At 38.7% G+C, this 18,548-nt stretch overlaps 1 protein-coding gene across 2 annotated transcripts in view; it reads right to left on the minus strand.

The window, feature by feature from the left end:
- Window positions 1–18,548, minus strand: part of Ola1 (Obg like ATPase 1) — a 124,768-nt gene that overhangs the window by 92,447 nt on the left and 13,773 nt on the right. For both annotated transcript variants that reach the window (XM_021181910.1, XM_029474093.1), the window contains exon 4: window positions 16,713–16,840. In XM_021181910.1, the coding sequence (XP_021037569.1) occupies window positions 16,713–16,840 (128 nt within the window). The remainder of the gene's footprint in view (window positions 1–16,712; window positions 16,841–18,548) is intronic.

Genomic DNA, 18,548 nt, shown 5'->3' on the forward strand with positions numbered 1-18,548 from the left:
GTCAGCCGACCCTGCGCTCTAGCTACCCTGGTGCTGGTCCGGGCTACCCTGGTGCTGATCCGGCCGGAAGAGCCTATATTAACTTTGGAATACTCTAAAACACTTCTTTATCAATAATAGAACTTATCAATTATTTTGATTAGTTATTTGTCAAACAGGAGCCTAAATGGAATAAACATGTTATAGGTACCTCTATTGATGGTAGCAATATTATAATAACCAAAATAAAACAACACATACCTTAGACTACTATAAGGTCTACTTACTAATTCTGAGTTATAATGACTTTTATAACTTATCATATTCTCCTCTTTTTGAACTTTTAAGGAGAGCTATTATTAATTTTATTAACCTGGAGCTTCCATATGACATCAGTTACTCAATAAATGCTGCTCGCAATTATTAGACAATAATAGTAGCTACCTCATGTTTCTGAAACATTCTGCACAGGCAATTAAATTTATAATTAATTTCTTGTTATACAATAAGAATAAGAAATACAAAGAGATTAATTTAATGAGATAATAGACAATGTTTTCGCATTATCTTCATTTTTTACTTATACCTTCCCCTCCCTCAAAAAATATGCACGAAATCTGCCCCTAACAGTGAGTTACCCCACAAAGTACTTTATCTAAGTGCCTAGAATAACCTTAAATTTACTTTGTAACATATAATCAAGTAACATACTGTAATTGAAGCACACTGAAAACAGCAGTTACTACTAATTATCATTAATGGAAACATTTCCCTCAATGAAGATTTTTATACTCCACAATAAAAGTTTGTTATGAATATATTTGTTATGAAAAACAATTTTATACTTGATATATCACTAGTACAATTTTTAAAAATACATTCATTTTTATTTTTATTAACAGTTTCTACATTTGACCACCAACTGCTGGAAACATTAGACTTCTCAGATTTAAATAAACATCAGAAATCCAGCCATAGAACCAGACTACAAGAGGTTGGATGCATGTGTGCTTGTGTTGTGTTTCTTCAATCAATACATAGGGTAGCTACCACAGTGCATGGCCAGACTAGCACAAAAATCTAAAGCTAGTGAGGTGGGGAGTGGAAAAGGACAACTAACATGAAAATACCTTTGAGAAAGTCATGTGGGAAGCCTCGTATTGCAGAAGCATGCATATGCATATACATATTTTGCTTAGTTATTTACCAATAACTAAATATAAATGTATATAAAACATATACATCATGGTGTTTTAGATATGCTCAGTCCATAACAAGTGCTACTACCATTGGGAGGAAGTACATCACTGTGCGTGCAGTGGGCTTTGAAGGCCTCTGGTGCTCAAGCTCCACCCCCTGGGAGATACTGCCTCCTGGTTGCCCTCAGATCAAGATGCGCTCCTTCTCCGGCACAGTGCCTGTCTGGACACTGCCATGCCTCCTGCCATAATAAAAATGAACTGAACCTCCTACACTGTAGGACATCCTCAATTCAATGTCGTCTTTATAAGAGCTGCCTTGGTCATGGCATCTCTTCACGGCATAGAAACCCTGCCTAAGACACATATATACATCGCATACATATACATATAATGATGGAGACAGAGAAGGAAAGGGGGAAGAGAGAGGGAGGGAGGTAAGAACCTATTGAAGAATCATGGACGATGGAGAAATCAAGTGATAATGACCTGGAGGTTTCACCCCCTACTGGTGGTCAACTTTCACAGTGCTAGAAGTTGCTGTCCACACCAGCAGAGAAAAAAAAATCAATAATAAATCTTATACAGCTGTGAATCCTGCAAGCTACAATAATCGCTGACCTAGCAGGATATGCCCACTGTGTAATAGTGGCACAATTATTATGAGAGTAATCAAATGACTTTTTGACAAGACTTAAAGCCCATTTCATAAGACATGACCATATGTCTGACCATAACCAGCGGCAAAACTCTGGCTACACAGACACCTTGGAGAGAACGTATTACTGTTATTCTGCTAAACGGACACAGTATTAAACCAATTCCTAACGACTTGTCATTACACCCAAAGATTGGTGAACCTCATTATTGAAGCTTTTTTGTATGCAGTAGATAGCATGTAATACAGTGACCCACAACTGGTAACATGAGAAAAAGACTGCAGGAGTGCTCAGCCCTAAACAACATCATACTACTACCTCCTCTCGAAGCACAGAGATCCTTATAGAAAAGGGAACAAAGATTTTAAGAACCTGAAAGAGTGAACTACTATAATAGAATCGTGTTTTCAGGACCCAACAGAACAACTGCACATATGAACTTACAGTGATTGTGAATATTTTGCACAAGATTTGTGCAAAATCAAGCCAGATAAAATCCCAGCATTGGAGGAAGAGAAGTTGGCCATGAGGTCCAACGCCTAGATAAGAAGCTAATGGCAACTGATAACAGCTAGGAGAGGGACAGCCGGTTTTTCTCTAGCAGGGGATGGGAGGAGAGGGGAAGGAAGGAAGTAGAGACAGAAACAAAGAGAAAGACAGAGAATCACAGAGATACATAGACACAGAGAGAGACACACAGATGGACAGAGACAGAGAGAGAGAGAGCACAAACAAATGAACACATAAAGTTAGAAGGAGGAACTGGGATGAATAGAGGTTGGACTTAATTTTAAAGAAATTTTCATTAAATTTAAAACTTTTTTTAAAAATTGGACAGGCAGTGCAGGGAAACCACTCACACACACAAAATGAAAATAATAAACTTTAAAAAAATTTATATATGTGCACCATGTGTGTGCTGTGCCTGTGAGAGCCAGTAAAGGGCTTCTATTAGTATGTTTTCCCTGGTCTCTTATGCCTCATAATTTTCTACTGGAAAAAAATACCCTGTAGGAAACAGCACAAACTGAAACACTTTTCATATGCCTTACACAGAGTAGATTTTTTTTATAATTTTTACTCTATATTTATGATGTGTGTGTATGTGTGTGTGTGTACATGTGTGTGTACCACTGCACACATGCAGAGTCAGAGGCTGTGAACTTCAAATTCCTAAAGAGGACTTGGTTAGGATGCAGTTTGGTTTATTAGTACTGTCCATCCTATTGTGCGCTGACATCTTTCCTTCGCACTGTGACTACTCTTTTTCCCTCTACGTAACTCATTAGAAACATGTTACTTTGATGGTAAACAGCAGTTGGAAGGTGAACTACGCTGTTATTCTCACCATGTTTCTACCTTGGCCATGGAACTCTGAGCTGAGAATGCATCTTTTTGAACTATCTTCATATCACTAAAGACACAGCTGTGAACCTAACAAACTCCTTAGAAAGTGTATTCCACCCACCCCAACTTTCAGCAGCCGCAATGAATTTTTACCACTGTCCTAAAGCCTTAGGGTATTCCTTTAATAACAAGAGGCAGAAGGATCCTGACTCTACCATCTTCTCTTTGGTGAACAACACACACTTGAGGGACGCTTCCCATCCTCCATCTCCATGGGTTCTCACCCTACTGCTGGAGCTGAAGAAGGTGACAAGGAACCCTGACTGTGCCACTTTCACAGACTTCACTGCAGCAGCCAGTACTCGGCTTCACTAGGCTGTGGGAAGCGCAGACAGAGCAGTCTTACCCTCTTACCTTGCCCAGCGACGTCTAGCCAGGAGAGCACCTCCACTCCCTACATCAGTGCTCATGCCCTCACATTCTGGAGTCAGTCAGGCCTTTTCACTCTCAGGAATGATACTCCTACCAGCTGTCTACACCCCAGGATATAAACTCAAAGTCCTTATAACTTTTTTAAAAGTTTGTTTTCTTTACAGCAAAGTATACTTGCTCAACAACAATGATACATTTTAGAATTATAACATATAGTAGGGGAAATGTTTTCAAACTCATAGCAAAAATTGATTTTTGAAATTTAGAATATTTCCATAAATTAAATTTTTTGATTATTTTAAACATACTTATAACAATCTTCATACAACTATTTAAATAACTAAAATTACTTTTTTAAAGAATAAAATATAGGGCTGGAGAGATAGCTCAGCAGTTAAGAGCACTGACTGCTCTTCTAGAAGTCCTGAGTTCAATTCCCAGCAACTACATAGTGGCTCACAACCATCCATAATGTGATCTGATGCCCTCTTCTGGTGTGTAGGAAGACAGCTTCAGTGTACTCACATAAATAAAATTAAAAATCTTAACAACAACAACAAACCTTAAGTAAATATTTTTTAAAAGAATAAAGTATACTGTTTGGTAAATTTGCAAAGAACTGCAGCCTAGAGAATATTGAAATAATGAAAACTATAAAATTCAGATCTCAGTCAAGTAGTGTAGGTGGTAGCACACGCCTTTAATCCCAGCACTCGGGAGGCAGAGGCAAGTGGATCTCTGAGTTCAAGGACAGCCTGGTCTATAGAGCAAGTTCCAGGACAGCCAGGGCTTCACAGAGAAACCCTTTCTTAAAAAATAAAAAATAAAATAAAATAAAATTTAAAAATTAAATAAGACTCAGATCTCCCAGTAAGGTAATATCTCCTCGTAGAAGTCCACGTGGACACTGCCCATTTAATGACTTGTTGAGCAGTGAAATTAAGGGTGATTTTTAAAACACAAAATGCATACTAATGAGTTCACACATGTATGTAATTCAACTTTCTCTGTGTCTACTCTCCCTCACCCCACTCCATCTAGGTTCCAGAGGCACCTACCTATAGTCTTGCTCTTCTTAGACATCTTATCTGCATCTAGGCATCTGGCCTCCATCTACATTTCCCTTGTTCTAAAGCCTGTATTTTATAAGACATTAACACCTATGTGTCTGCAATGTAAAACTCTTACCATAAACAACAAGTCGAAGACAAGAAGTAGTTGAAGTTAACTTACATATTGCCATTTTCCTGTATTTCTAGTCTCAAGTGTCATTACTGTAACTCTACTATTTAGATATCGCCAGCACAAATATTCCAGTTCCATGAATAAAAAAAATTTCATATGCTGTCTTCATACAGTGAGTGTGCCAAAATAGAGAACTATCCTTGTAGCAACTCAAGTCTCAGGAACAGATGCACTGATTGGAGATCTCAGAGCATAATTCGGGCTGTCTCTGGGGCCTTCTAAGCAGATGTTGTTCCTATGACTCATTTAGCCATTCTGAACCAACGTCCACTATATTACACCACTCACATCACAGCAGCCAAGGAGCCAAAAGCAAATCTTACATTTTGCCCATGTAAATAATAAGGCTTCCATGTGGATTTAGCTCGCTTCTAAAAGGATAACAAGTCTTGGTTGCGAGTGCTTTCTGTCTTTGAATCATTGAAGGCGTGTGGTTTCTATACAGGGACCAGTGCTGCAGCTTACAAAGTCTAATACATCATAAGGACACAGCACTAGCTATTATTAACATATGCCCTTATTCTGAATTAACCTTTCACAATTTATTACAATAAAAGCTAAATACTGGGGGCTGGAGAGATGGCTCAGTCATTAAGAGCACTGACTGCTCTTCCAGAGGTCCTGAGTTCAATTCCCAGCAACCACACAGTGGCTCACAACCATCTGTAATGGGATCCAATGCCCTCTTCTAGTGTGTCTGTAAACAGCTACAGTGTACTCATATATATAAAATAAGTAATTCTTTAAAAAAAAAAAAAGCTAAATACTGACATTCTTAAGGTTTTTTTAAACAAAGTACAAGCAATCAATTAATATAAAATTAACTAAGCAATTTTCAATTATTTCTAAAACCTGTTCACTGAAATAATTATCTGAAGAAAATACTTGTAAATTTAAATAATGTTAATATTCTAAGGTTCTTAACAATGCAAATAAATTAAAACCAGAATTATTTAACAAATCAAGCGAGAAATTCAGATTCAAAAAAGACATTGGTAAAGTCTCTACCCATGTAGACTGCAATGCAGAGTTAATGTTGGTGCAAGTATAAAAGAAGGTAGCTAACAGTCTAAATATTATTCCAACATCAATCTTAAACCTTAATTGAATAGTTATACTACTCTGTTTTCCCTACCAGGGGAAAAGGAATAAAAATCACTGCAGCACATTTTAGCAGACATTTGAAAATTAGAACAATACCATTAAAATGATAGTGAATGTTTGTTTAAAGCAGTAAACCCATCAGAAATCAAACTGTACAACTGAAGAATATTTCACATATGCATGTTTATAATCTGAATGAAGATCAACTTTAAAATTAGAAAAATAGGGCTGGTGAGATGGCTCAGTGGGTAAGAGCACCCGACTGCTCTTCCGAAGGTCCAGAGTTCAAATCCCAGCAACCACATGGTGGCTCACAACCATCCGTATCGAGATCTGGTGCCCTCTTCTGGAGTGTCTGAAGACAGCTACAGTGTACTTACATATAATAAATAAATAAATCTTAAAAAAAAAATTAGAAAAATATAAATAGAATAAATGTAAATATACAATATATATAAATATAAACCATGTTTTTACTTGCTACCAAAATTAGAGAATTGTTTAATAAATCTATCATGTTAAATAGCAGTCAACAGCTACATACATTTAGTCAACAAATTTGGGTCCTTCCATTTAGTGGTTGCAACTGATATTCTAGTGTGTAATACTTTAATTGTATAAAACAAAGCTGGTATCACAAATACAAAGGAACATCTTACAAAACAAGCACAAGTCACTTCTGTCCTTGCCCCAGTGACTGACAAGGGATGAGCATTTTGCTCGAATGTATACACTATGCACATAACACAACAGGTAGCTATAGAAATAAACATAAAGAGAAGCCTTTATCACTTCATAATCAACATTTTTATAATATAATTTCTCAGAATATTTGCTGTAATCTTTACACAATGAAACATCTCATGAACAGAGAAATACAGTATTCTCAGCCTACAAAAGAAAAGGCAAAACAGACCAACCAGAGTTAACTCCTGGGATAAAAGTACTTGTATGAGATAGTGTATTGACATATGCCAAATAGTCTATAATAATTCAGGCTGCATATACAAATGTTTAAAAACCACAGGAAAAGTAGCCATGTAGAGAAGTTCGAGGCCAGCTTCAACTGTAAACTCACAGCCAAACTGGGCTATGTAAGATACTGTCTCAAACCAAGTATGCTGGTGCACGCTTTTGATCCCAGCAGTCGGGATGCAGAAGCGGGTGGATCTCAGTGAGATCAAGGCCAGCCTGGTCCACATAGCAAGTTTCAGAACAGCCAGAGATATTACACAGGAAAACAACCCTGGAGAGAGGGAGGGAAGAAGGGAGGAAAGGAGGGAGGGAGGGAGAGAGGTAGAGAGGGAGGGGTTAGACGGATGGAAGGACAGACAGACAGACTCTGACTGTCTCATAAAACCAAAAACGTTAATTAACTAGTATCCGCATGCTGTTACTGGTGCTGGACGAAGCCTTCCTTTTAAAGCAAAGGAACTGGGGAGGTGGAGTAGGTATAAAGTACTTGCTGTATAAGCCTAAGGACCTGAGTGCAGATTCTCGGCAACCACATAAAGTCTAAGAGGACATGGAGACCCAGCTATATCCCAGCCTCCTGTAGGCAGGGATGGGATTCCCAGAGCAAGTTCTAGTGGAACTACATGAATAGGTAAGCTGTGGGCTCAAGTAAGAGACCCTGCCTCAACATGCAAGATAAAGAACAATCAAAGAAGACATCGATGTCAACCTGTAGCCCCAACACAAATGTGGGGATATATGCATGCCCTTCTGCACACACCCATGGGCTCATATACATAGGACCATGAATTCACATATGAGTGTACACACACAGACACAATAACAAACAAGCAAAACAAACAAACAAACAAGACAATCATAAGCATGGCCCAGCTGGAAGAGCAGCCCCGGGTAGAGCAGCAGACTTTGAAAGGGAAAGAGGTGCTATTCATCACATTAGGGACCAGGGGGACAAGAGGGTAGGGTTGCCCAGAGAAATATCAAGAAAGGATTTACAGCCTCCCCCACACTCCCTTGTGCCAGAACCCCAAGAACACTGAGGCTATAAGGACCCCTTCCCAACAAAAGCACCTGCAGCCTGTTAGAGACAGAGGGATCTGAGAACTTCACATTTTTCAGCTCAGTGAAGGAATGCCAGCAACTCAGTCTGTAAGTGTCTCTATTTTATTTCCACTCTTACATACATCTCATGGTGCTCGCTCCTGTTTGCATGCTGCTCAATTAGGTTTTAAGACTGTTGCTTATGGTTTCCACACCTTGTTTACTAGAAGGCCTTTTCAGCTGCCTCTTTCCTGCCTTCCTCATCTTGATCCACTCTGTTTTTACTTCTTAATTAAAACATTATACAACTTTAGCAACCTCTAAACCATGTTTCCTAAAAGTACCCAGCACTCCCCTCCCAGCTACTTTACCCATCTGAAATATTTTTTCTTTGCAGAGTCAATCTAATAGTTAATCCTTATTTTACCCACTATACTTCCCTTTCATACTCATCTTACTAACTAAAATCTCAATCTACTCCACCATTGGTAATCTGTTACCGCCAGCTACTTGAATCAAGGGACCACTCTAATTACTTACTACTAGAGACATCTGCAAAATGGTAATGCCAAGCAGTGTAGTTGGTCTTGAAGTCAGTGTCACCACTGCTGTAGGAGAATCACACTTAGCCCACAAAGGAGAGCTGAACGCACCCATGGGAAGTTTACAAAAGTACAGGTTACAGAGGTTGATTCCATTCACTCAAGTATAACAACTACAGACGGCACTGATTATCAAAACCAAGCCTGTTCCTGACCTAACCAATGACAGAGTTCTGACAACCAAGAAAAATGTGGTTCAAAACTTGATGCTTGAGGATCAAGAGATTCTCCTGGATGTTAGAAGCTGTTCCCACATCCCTGATGAATTGAAACTCATTACTGATACAAGAGTTACAAAGTGACCCCTACAGTTGGCTATTTTGGGCAGAGGACAGGAAATGAAACCTCCAAGTTATGTCAGAAAATATATTCAAGAAAAATAAGAACGCTCCAATCACCTAAAATATAAGATATAAGACCACCAAGGATATAAAAATATATCCAATTAAACTGCAAATCGCTAGTAGACTAAACAGTTTCATACAGCCTTGCAATTTAAAGCAGGAGAAACTATTTCTGCTATAGTATTTCCCATAGTAAACAGAGGCTGGTTACTAGAATTCCTTGTGTATGTAGATGAGAACTACTGCAGAATTATTGATTCCATTGAATTGTTCTGAAGAAACAAAGAAAACATATGGGGTTTTGTCAAATTATTTGCTGAAGTCTAATACTAGATTAATTTAATAAATACTGATGAAAAAGATAATTATAGAACCCAAGGGGGAAAACTCCATTATTTTAGAATACAATCAAAGACAACTTTATATTGGCAATTTGTGTCTAGGCAAAAATGTGTGATTCATTTAAAACTTCTAAATGACAAGCTTATGAAGGGGAGAAGGTGGGCTCTTGAAAACAGAAATTTATGTTCATGGTAATTAAAGGTGATTTACTAACATATAAACACCTAACTTAACCTAAGGGGGTAGGGCAATTGAATGAAGGCAGTTTTACCTTCTCATTTAGCAGTTCTATAAAGCAGTGGTGCCTTGAGGGCTGTAACACCAAATAAACTAAAAAGGCAACTTAAATCTGGAGCCCCACCTTCAGCTCTGTTTAGCCGAGTGCCCACAACAAAACTAACGGAGTTCTCTGGAACTGTGTTGCTAACGCTCTAACTAAACAATTGTGACATATGAAATTCAAACAGATATAGGGAACTAGTGATATAAAACAGAAAGAAGACACATCTGCCATTAATAATTCAGGAGAAAGGAAAAGGGCCTTTACTTCCCCTTGCCAAAACTTCTAACCATTTGCACAGAAACCATCTTTACATGATCTGATCTTAGCTCTGTGACCATAAGAACTGGGCTGACCAGCTGAAGAGGGGGAAAAACCAAGAGAAGTCTACTTAGCAAATGCTTGCAATCCTATTTGGAGAGGAAAGTGTTTTCTAAGGATTAAGACTGCATATTCAGAAACATAAAGAAACAGCAACAAAAGCCCAAGGCACAGGCAGGTAGTGGCAGTGCACACCTTTAATCTGGGAACATTTGGGAGGCAGAAGCAGGTGGATCTGGTCTAGATAAGGAGTTCCGGGAAAACTACCTAATAGGGAGAGCCTGTCATTATCTAAATAACTAACTAATTAATTAAAGCTACATGGCAAAACTGGCAGTTATTCTAAAATCTGAAATGCTATATTTCCTAAAATAGACTCTTACTTTATGAAATAAGCACTGAAAATAAAATTAAAAAGAATAAATTACTGGCCAAAAAGAAGTCTTGAGCTTAGTATTATAATTATTATGATATAATAAAAGCATTTCTATGTTCCAAAACTGGCACACTCTACATTCGAAGGGACACCCAGCATTGTACTGACACCCCAGCCCTCTGTGATCTGTGTAGCACTGGGGAGAGTGGAGAGGAGCTTGCCACTGAGAGGAGGAACAGAAAGCACTCAAATGGCCATCTCTGAGCTTAACACCTCTATCACCCCACCACCACCATCTTCCTTCTCCCACAAGGGGAATCTGAATTTTCTTTGCTGGCTTCAAACCTGTGTACTGCAGCTCTCTCCAATTAGCTACATCACACTACACAGCAAATGTCTGCCATCCATGGCTTTCATCCTCCCAGCTCAAAAACAATCTTTTTAAAGATTTGAAAAATGAGGATAATAGTAATGTTTCAAAACTCAAACGCTGTGGCAAAACCTGGGGGCTTCTCATCAACTTTTCACTCAAGTCTGAGCTGTGGAGCCCCCTCCCTCGCTCCCTCCTTCCCTTCCTTCCTTTCCTTTCTTCCTTCCTTCCTTCCCTCCTTCCTATCTTGAGCCTCCACACTGACTGCTGATGTTAACTGTTCATCCACTTTTAGTTTTCTTCCATCAAGTGTCTTTACATTCCTTTACATGCTTGTGAGGGCAAGAATAATGCATCCGTTACTTTAAAATATAAGTTTATTCTTTAATCTTGATATTCACATAACCTAATCCATTTTCTTTGTAACTTATTTTGATATTTTTGTCATTAATTTTATGTGGCATTAAGTTGACACTTATTACAGGCACATTTTCTGATTTTTCCTTTCGTTTTAGGTGTGTGTGTGTGTCTGTGTGTGTGTATTAAATTATGAAGGGTCTACCAGATATAATAACTAAATTCCTGTCACCTCCTCCAACTTCCTTCTCCCACAAGAGGAATACAAATTTTCTTTGCTGGCTTTTAAACCTGTGTACTGCAGCTCTCTCCATTAGCTACATCACACTACACAGCAAATGTCTTTGCCATTCATGGCTTGCATGCCCCCTTGCCCGCTGCATGCACATTCAGAGATCAGAAGCTGAGAGATGCCCTGTGCTTCTTCTCTCACCCTCTACTCTGTGTGTGTGTGTGTGTATGTGAGTGAGTGTGTGAGTGTGTGTGTGTTGCTGTAGGTATATGTAGGTATATGTGTATGCTGGTTCACATGCGTGTATGTGAGGACAGAGGCTACAGTGGGTATTTTTCCTCAATTACTCTCAACTTTTTACTTTTTAGAAAGGGACCTTGAAGCTCACTGACTCCTCTAGATTAGCCAGAAGGCAAATGAGCTTCAGGGGTCTGCTTCAAGACACTGAAAAAGGAAATCAAAAAGGATGGAAAGACATCCCGTGTTCCTAGATTCACAGAATGCTTGGGGGGGGGGGGGTCCTATACTACCAGAGTCAATTTACTTATTTAAACTCTAATGTCACCTTTCACAGATTTAAAAAAAACAACTCAGGAATTCCTATGGAACCACAAAAAAAACATGAATAACCAAAGGTAGGAACACTGCTAAGGTATTATAATACCTGGCCTCTATTAGACTACAGAGCTACAGTGACAAAGACAACCTGGTACTGGTATAAAAATGGATGGGTAGGCAAATGGATCACACTAGAGGACCCAAAACTGAAACAACCAAGAAAGTTATGCCCACATAATTTTGACAAAGGAGACAAAAACATATGCTGGATAAAGACAGCCTATTAAATAGTACTGGCAAAGCGTGATTTCTTTCACCTTGTACAATCAATTCAAAATTAATCAAGGACCTTAATTTAAAACCTGAAATGCTGAAACTTCTAGAAATCCAAAGAAGTTTCTTCAAGACACAGAAGAAGGCAAGAAATTCCTAAGCAGAAGATGTAGCCCAGGAGCCAGCCTAAACTATAAACAGATGAGACTGCAGTGGGAACTGGAAAATGGCACAGCAGTCAAGAGCCTATACTGCATGAAGGAACTCTAGAACAGAGGTCAGCACACTAACAGTTTTAGATTATGACCCTAAGCTAGAGTGACATTTGTACCTTTCAAGCATTACAAACACACATAACATACACATACTCTCTAGTACACATAAACACAATATACAATGGAACAATGTATTTACTAACTAGGCATTACAGAAAGTTTCCCAATAAATGTTCTCCTGAGAAGCAGGAGAGACTACACATGGCTCAACTGCCAGGATGCTTGCCTAACATGCACAGAATCCTACCTCTGATCCCCAGCATAGCACACACCAGGAGTCTAGAATCCCATGCACTCACAAAGTGAAAAGGATCAGAAGTTCAGGGTCATCTTTGGCTATAGATTGAGTTCAAAGCCAGCTTGGAGCTATATGACTGTCAACCTTGAAAAAACACAAAATCAAAAAAACAAAACCCCAGGAAGCTATTGAGAAGCATTAACAGGGGAGAGGATAGGGGATTTTCGGAGGGAAAAGTAGAAAAGAAGATAACATTTGAAATGTAAGTAAAGAAAATATCTAATAAAAAAAAAAAAAGAAGCATTAGGTATAAAAGTTAAAAAACAAAAATCATAAAGTAAATTAGAACAATATTTACTTTCAATTTGTAATCAATGTATATCTATATACCCTACTATTATAGATTTTAAACCTTTTATATATTTTACAAAAATTTGTATTAGAAAATTAAAACTCTCATAGGAGTAGAAAAAGAGCCTAGATATGCCTATCAGAATTTAAATGTGTATTATATCCCTCACAAATCTTTCTGCTTGCTAAGTCTCTCTTTGAGAAATATCAAAGATATATACAAAGAAGGCAGCCATGATAACAATATTCATTAGCAACAACATCTGCAATTTTTAAAAGTTATACATAATAAATAATAGGAAGCTATTCAGCAACCCATGAACAATGATGTAGTAGTTAAATAATAATGAAATAAGTCAGTCTCAAAAGGAGGAAATACTGTATGATCCATTGACTTGAGATACTTAAGTCAAATTCAGCCTGGCAATGGTGGTACTTGCCTTTAATCCCAACAGAGACAGGTGAATCTCTGAATTTGAGGCCAGTCTAATCTACAGATTGAGTTCCAAGACAGCCAGGACTACACAGGGAAACCCTGTCTCAGAAAAAAACAAAAAACAAAAAAACAAAACAAAAAAAAAAAACAAAAGGCAATCAAATTCAGAGACAGCAGGGCAGTGAGGCTGGAGCTGGAGCGAGTAAGTACACTGTGGAGTGCTGTTGAAAAGGTGCTTAGCTTCAGTCTAAGAAGATTAAGAAGTCCCTTAAAGGGGCTGGAGAGATGGCTCATTGGTTAAGGCCATTTACTGCTCTTGCAGTGGACAGGGTTGGTTCCTAACACTCATATGGAGGTTCAAAAGCATCTGTACTCCAGGTCTAGAAGAGCTGCCACCCTCTTGTGACCTCTGTGGTCAACAGGCAATGTCTGTGGTCAACGCATGATATATGATATGTATAGGTGTTTGACCTTCATATATATATGAAGGTCAAACACCTATACAGATAAAAAGTAAAATTTGGGCGTTAGAGAAATGGCTCATCAAGTAGAAGCAGTGCTGCTCCTGCAGAGAACCTGAGTCTGACCCCTGGCACTGACACGGCAGCACATAACCACGTGTACCTGAGGTCCAGGGGCTCTAATGCTGGCTTCTGACCTCCATGAACCAAGCAACCATACAGACACAGACAGACAATGTAAGCAAAATATGCATCTTAAAAAAATCTAGAAGCATAATTAGCATGAATATTTTCTTAAAGTCTCAAAAAATGGATGGTGATACTGGTTATCTAACAATTGGAACACACTTAATACAATGAACTTCACTCATAACAGTGATTAAAAATAGCAAATATTATGCATATTAGCACAATTTTTAATACTGGGAAAAGAGAAAATATATGTCATTTAAAATCTACATTTATGCATGAGAATGGTGGCATATGCCTTTAATCCCAGCATTCAGAAGACAAGACCTCCATTCAAGACCAGCCTGATCTACATAGCGAGTTTCAAACCAGTTAGAGCTACATGGTTAAGACCATATCTCAAAAAATATATAAAATAAAACCTATACTCACAAAAAAGCAGCATTATAAACAATAGTTTATGTGTGCTAACATAAGACACCTCTTATTTCAACTACTAAATGACTATGTAGATAGTGTAGCACTGCTACACTTATTTTACATGGAAAATTATGGTTCAGAAATGCAGATTTTATTTTCAGTTTTATAACTACTAGTGGGAATCAATAGTAACAATCAGTTTGATTCTAAAACACATACTTAAGCTGAGAGGATCAGAGTATGGGCCAGTGGTAGGACTAGCATGCAGTGGCCTAGGATCAATCAGATCCCTTGATATCTCTCTCTCTCTCTCTCTCTCTCTCTCTCTCTCTCTCTCTTACATACACACTGTTCATTCAAACTATTTTATCCTCAAATGTAACTATCAGGATCATCATTTCCTTTTCATGGCATCTTTAACCGACCTTTCTTGGAGCTGGAGCAGGCCTCCCTGAGCCCCTAAACAGTTATCTTATGGAACTACTTCAAAAACTGCTCTGAATCACTTGTATTTCTGCCTCAAAGTAAATGAAGGAGTTGGCAATTTATTTTACTTTAAAAAGCTGCTTCAGTTCATGTAAATGACTAACCTAAAAAGGCATTTTGGATAATTAGCTTCAAAAGATTTAAAAATAAACAAACTGGTACAAACAGATGTTCCCAACAATAAAATCTTCCACAAAAGTAATATACACTAAGCATAAGAGACACTTATTTTATTTTCAAAAGCAGTTTAATCTACTAAATAATTCTTTGAAATAAGAATTTCAAGTGTTTTTTTATAACTACCAGACACTTTTCTTTGGGGGTAGGGCACTGCTGGGGACAAAACATAGTTTTTGGACATTCTAGGCAAATTCCCTACCACCAAGCTATATACCCATCCCTAATAAGAATTATTTTGATTTGGTTTTGGTTTTGGTGTTGTGTGTTTCTAAGATTTATCCTATTTTTAATTATGTGCATATATGCACGTATCTGTGTATGAGATCAGAGGTGTCAGATCACCTGGAACTAGAGTTGCAGGTGGCTGTAAGCAACCAGATGTAGGTTCTAGGAACCAAACGAGGGTCCTCTGAAGATCAGTACATGTCCTGAACTGCTGAACCATCTCTCCAGACCCCCAATATGAGTTTTTAATAAACCAGCATCTCCTTTAATGATTGCACATAAAGTAAACAGGCAGTCTGAATGTTTATGTGTGTATACTGGTATGTGTGCACACTTGTGGTAAGTGTTCATGTGTGTGAGGTTCCTATATAAGGCCAGTGTGTGTAAAAGCCGGAAGCTGACATCAGACAGCCTCTTCAGTCATGCTCTACCTTCTTTCTTGGATAAGGTCTCTCACTGAACCGAAAGCTCACTGACTGGCTGCAGTGGCTGTCACCCAAAAATTATGTCTGTCACCATGGCGCCAGCACAGGACATAGGCTCACACCATAGTCCTAAACCCATAAAATTATCAAATCTCATGGGTTTTGGGGGGTCTTTTTTGTCTTTTTTCTTTTTTTGGATTTTTAAGATGTGTGCATGTTTATATGTATGTATGCCACATGTGTGAAGGTGCCTGTGGACGCCAGATGAAGGCCCCAGATGCTCTAGAGCTAGATAACTGGAAGTTCTTAGGCACCGGATACGAGTGCTGTGACCCAATCTCAGGTCCTCTGAAAGAACAGAAGCACACTTAACCTCTGAGCCATCTCTCCAGCCTAAGTCATACAGGTTTCATTCCGCAACACAAATGACATAAAACAGTACACCTAACAGGACTTAAAGACTCAAAACATTGTATTTTAGCCCAAATCTCCAAAGTTTGTGTGCCATGGACCTGGCACAGACACTGAATGAAAGTGTAGTACCAAGGGTTATGCTGGTGTCTAGGACGCTATCTTCAACATCTCAACCTCAGAGCATAACAGCAAAACCCCTCGCAAGAACCCCTGCCACTACTGAACTGAAATGTTAAGGAAAGCCTTGTACAGAGCTCTTCTTACCCAAGTCATGCACAGTTCTGGGCTCAAACCAGCACAATTTTTAAAAAGTCAAAATGCCTTGATAATCCCCAAGTCAGTTCACACAGAAACACACCTCAGTTCTCTAATTCAGAACAAGGGATAACCTTCAACCAGATTGTATCATGCACTTGCTATTCAGGAACCTTATGGAGAAACGACAGGGATATTAAAGTTAGAAACAGTAAACAAATTTATGATTCAACTTGCAAAACAAAGTTATCTTCTATAAACCACTCACTTCTATTTGTGCAATATAGAAAAAATATTATCTTAATAAAGAACTGTACTTACGTGTTAGATGAAAAATCCCATCACAGGCACTAATATGAGATAAAAAGGCATTCCCCAAGCCCTGCCCATTGTGAGCTCCTTTTACAAGGCCAGCAATATCCACTACATTTAGGAAAGCAGGAATCTTGCTGAAATACAAAAGATAATTTTATTATAAAGAACCTGCTTATCAACTAACTGAATTCTCCAAACATTTCACATAGATTAACTATTTGCTTCTTGAAACAAAGTTTGGAGCATACATAATAATAACTTAACAAATTAATAGCCCCCATATAAAAAACATTATGTTGTGTCTTCTTTTACTTACTACATTATTACTTGTGTGGGGGTATGGTTGGGGGTGTACATGTGCCACAGCTCACTCTGGAGGTCAGAGAACAAACTGCAGAAGTCAGTCCTCTCCCCCCACTATGTGGGTCCTGGGGATGGAATTTAGGTTAGGCTTCATGGCAGCCTCCTTTACCTACTGAGTCATCTCACTGGTCCTCTAGATTATGTGTGTGTGTGTGTGCCTTCAAATGCATGTAGTAGCTCAAGTTTACATAGGCAGTCTTCCTCAATCATTGTCTATCATTGTGTACCTTACTCATTCAGAAAGGTCACTCAAAAAACAAACAAAAATCAAAAAACAAAACAAAAACAAAAACACAGAACTCATAGACATGGCCAGCTTCCTCGAGGGATTCCCAGTCTCTGCCTTCAATGCGCTGTTTGCATGAGTGCTGGAGATCCAACTCCAGTCCTTTCACCTGGGTGACTAACTTTACTCACTGAGCCATCTCCTGTGACCTTCCTTTTTTGTGAACATGAGTATGCATGTGTGTTTGTGAGTGTCCACATGTGTATGTAACCTCTGAAAGCCAGAGGTCATATTTCAGTATTATTCTTCAGCTATCATCCACCTTTCCTTCTTTTCTTCTTTCTTTCTTTCTTTTTTTAAGATTTATTTATTTATTAAATGTAAGTACACTGTAGCTGTCTTCAGACACCCCAAAAGAGGGCATCAGGTCTCATTACGGATGGTTGTGAGCCACCATGTGGTTGCTGGGATTTGAATTCAGGACCTTCAAAAGAGCAGTCAGCACTCTTAACCGCTAAGCCATCTCTCCAGCCAATCCAACTTGTTTCTTGAGACAGAGGGTTTTCTTTTATATGATCTGGGGCTTGCCTACTAGGCTAGGCTAGTGACCAGCAAGACCCAGAAATCCCTGTCTCTGCCACCGACTGCTGGGATTACAATTGCACCTCGTAGTGCCCAGCTTTTGCTTTGTTTTGTTTTTTTGAGACAGGGTTTCTCTGTGCAACTCTGCCTGTCCTGGCTGGAACTTGCTCTGTAGACCAGAATGACCTTCAACTCAGAGATCCACATGCCTCTGCCTCCCGGGTGCTGGGATCAAAGGTATGCATCATCACTGCCCAGCTGTGCATCACCACTGCCCAGCTGCGTCCAGCTTTTTTTTAATGTAAGTTCAGGAGGCTGAACTTGGGTGTTCACGCTTGCATGGCAAGCATCTTACCCACTGGCCATTTCCACAGCCCACATTAAGAACGTCTTACCTAGGGAAATGAGGGAGGAAACTATTTTATTTCTGAAATTGAAACTCCCATCAGTAATATTGCTAAAAATTCCATTGGCACATGCACATATCAAGTACCAAAATCAAGACGTACTTAGGATTCAGCAGAAGCTAAGGTTAAAAACGGAAACCTGATATTTATCAGCAGTTCAAAATAGTGAATAAAAATGTTTTATGAGTCAATACAATAGTGCATGAAAAGTTAGGGAAAAGTTAGAAGGTAACAAAAATGATAGTTTTAATTTGTATTGTTAAT

This window comes from Mus caroli, chromosome 2 (assembly GCF_900094665.2).
Source record: "Mus caroli chromosome 2, CAROLI_EIJ_v1.1, whole genome shotgun sequence".
NCBI lineage: Eukaryota > Metazoa > Chordata > Mammalia > Rodentia > Muridae > Mus > Mus caroli.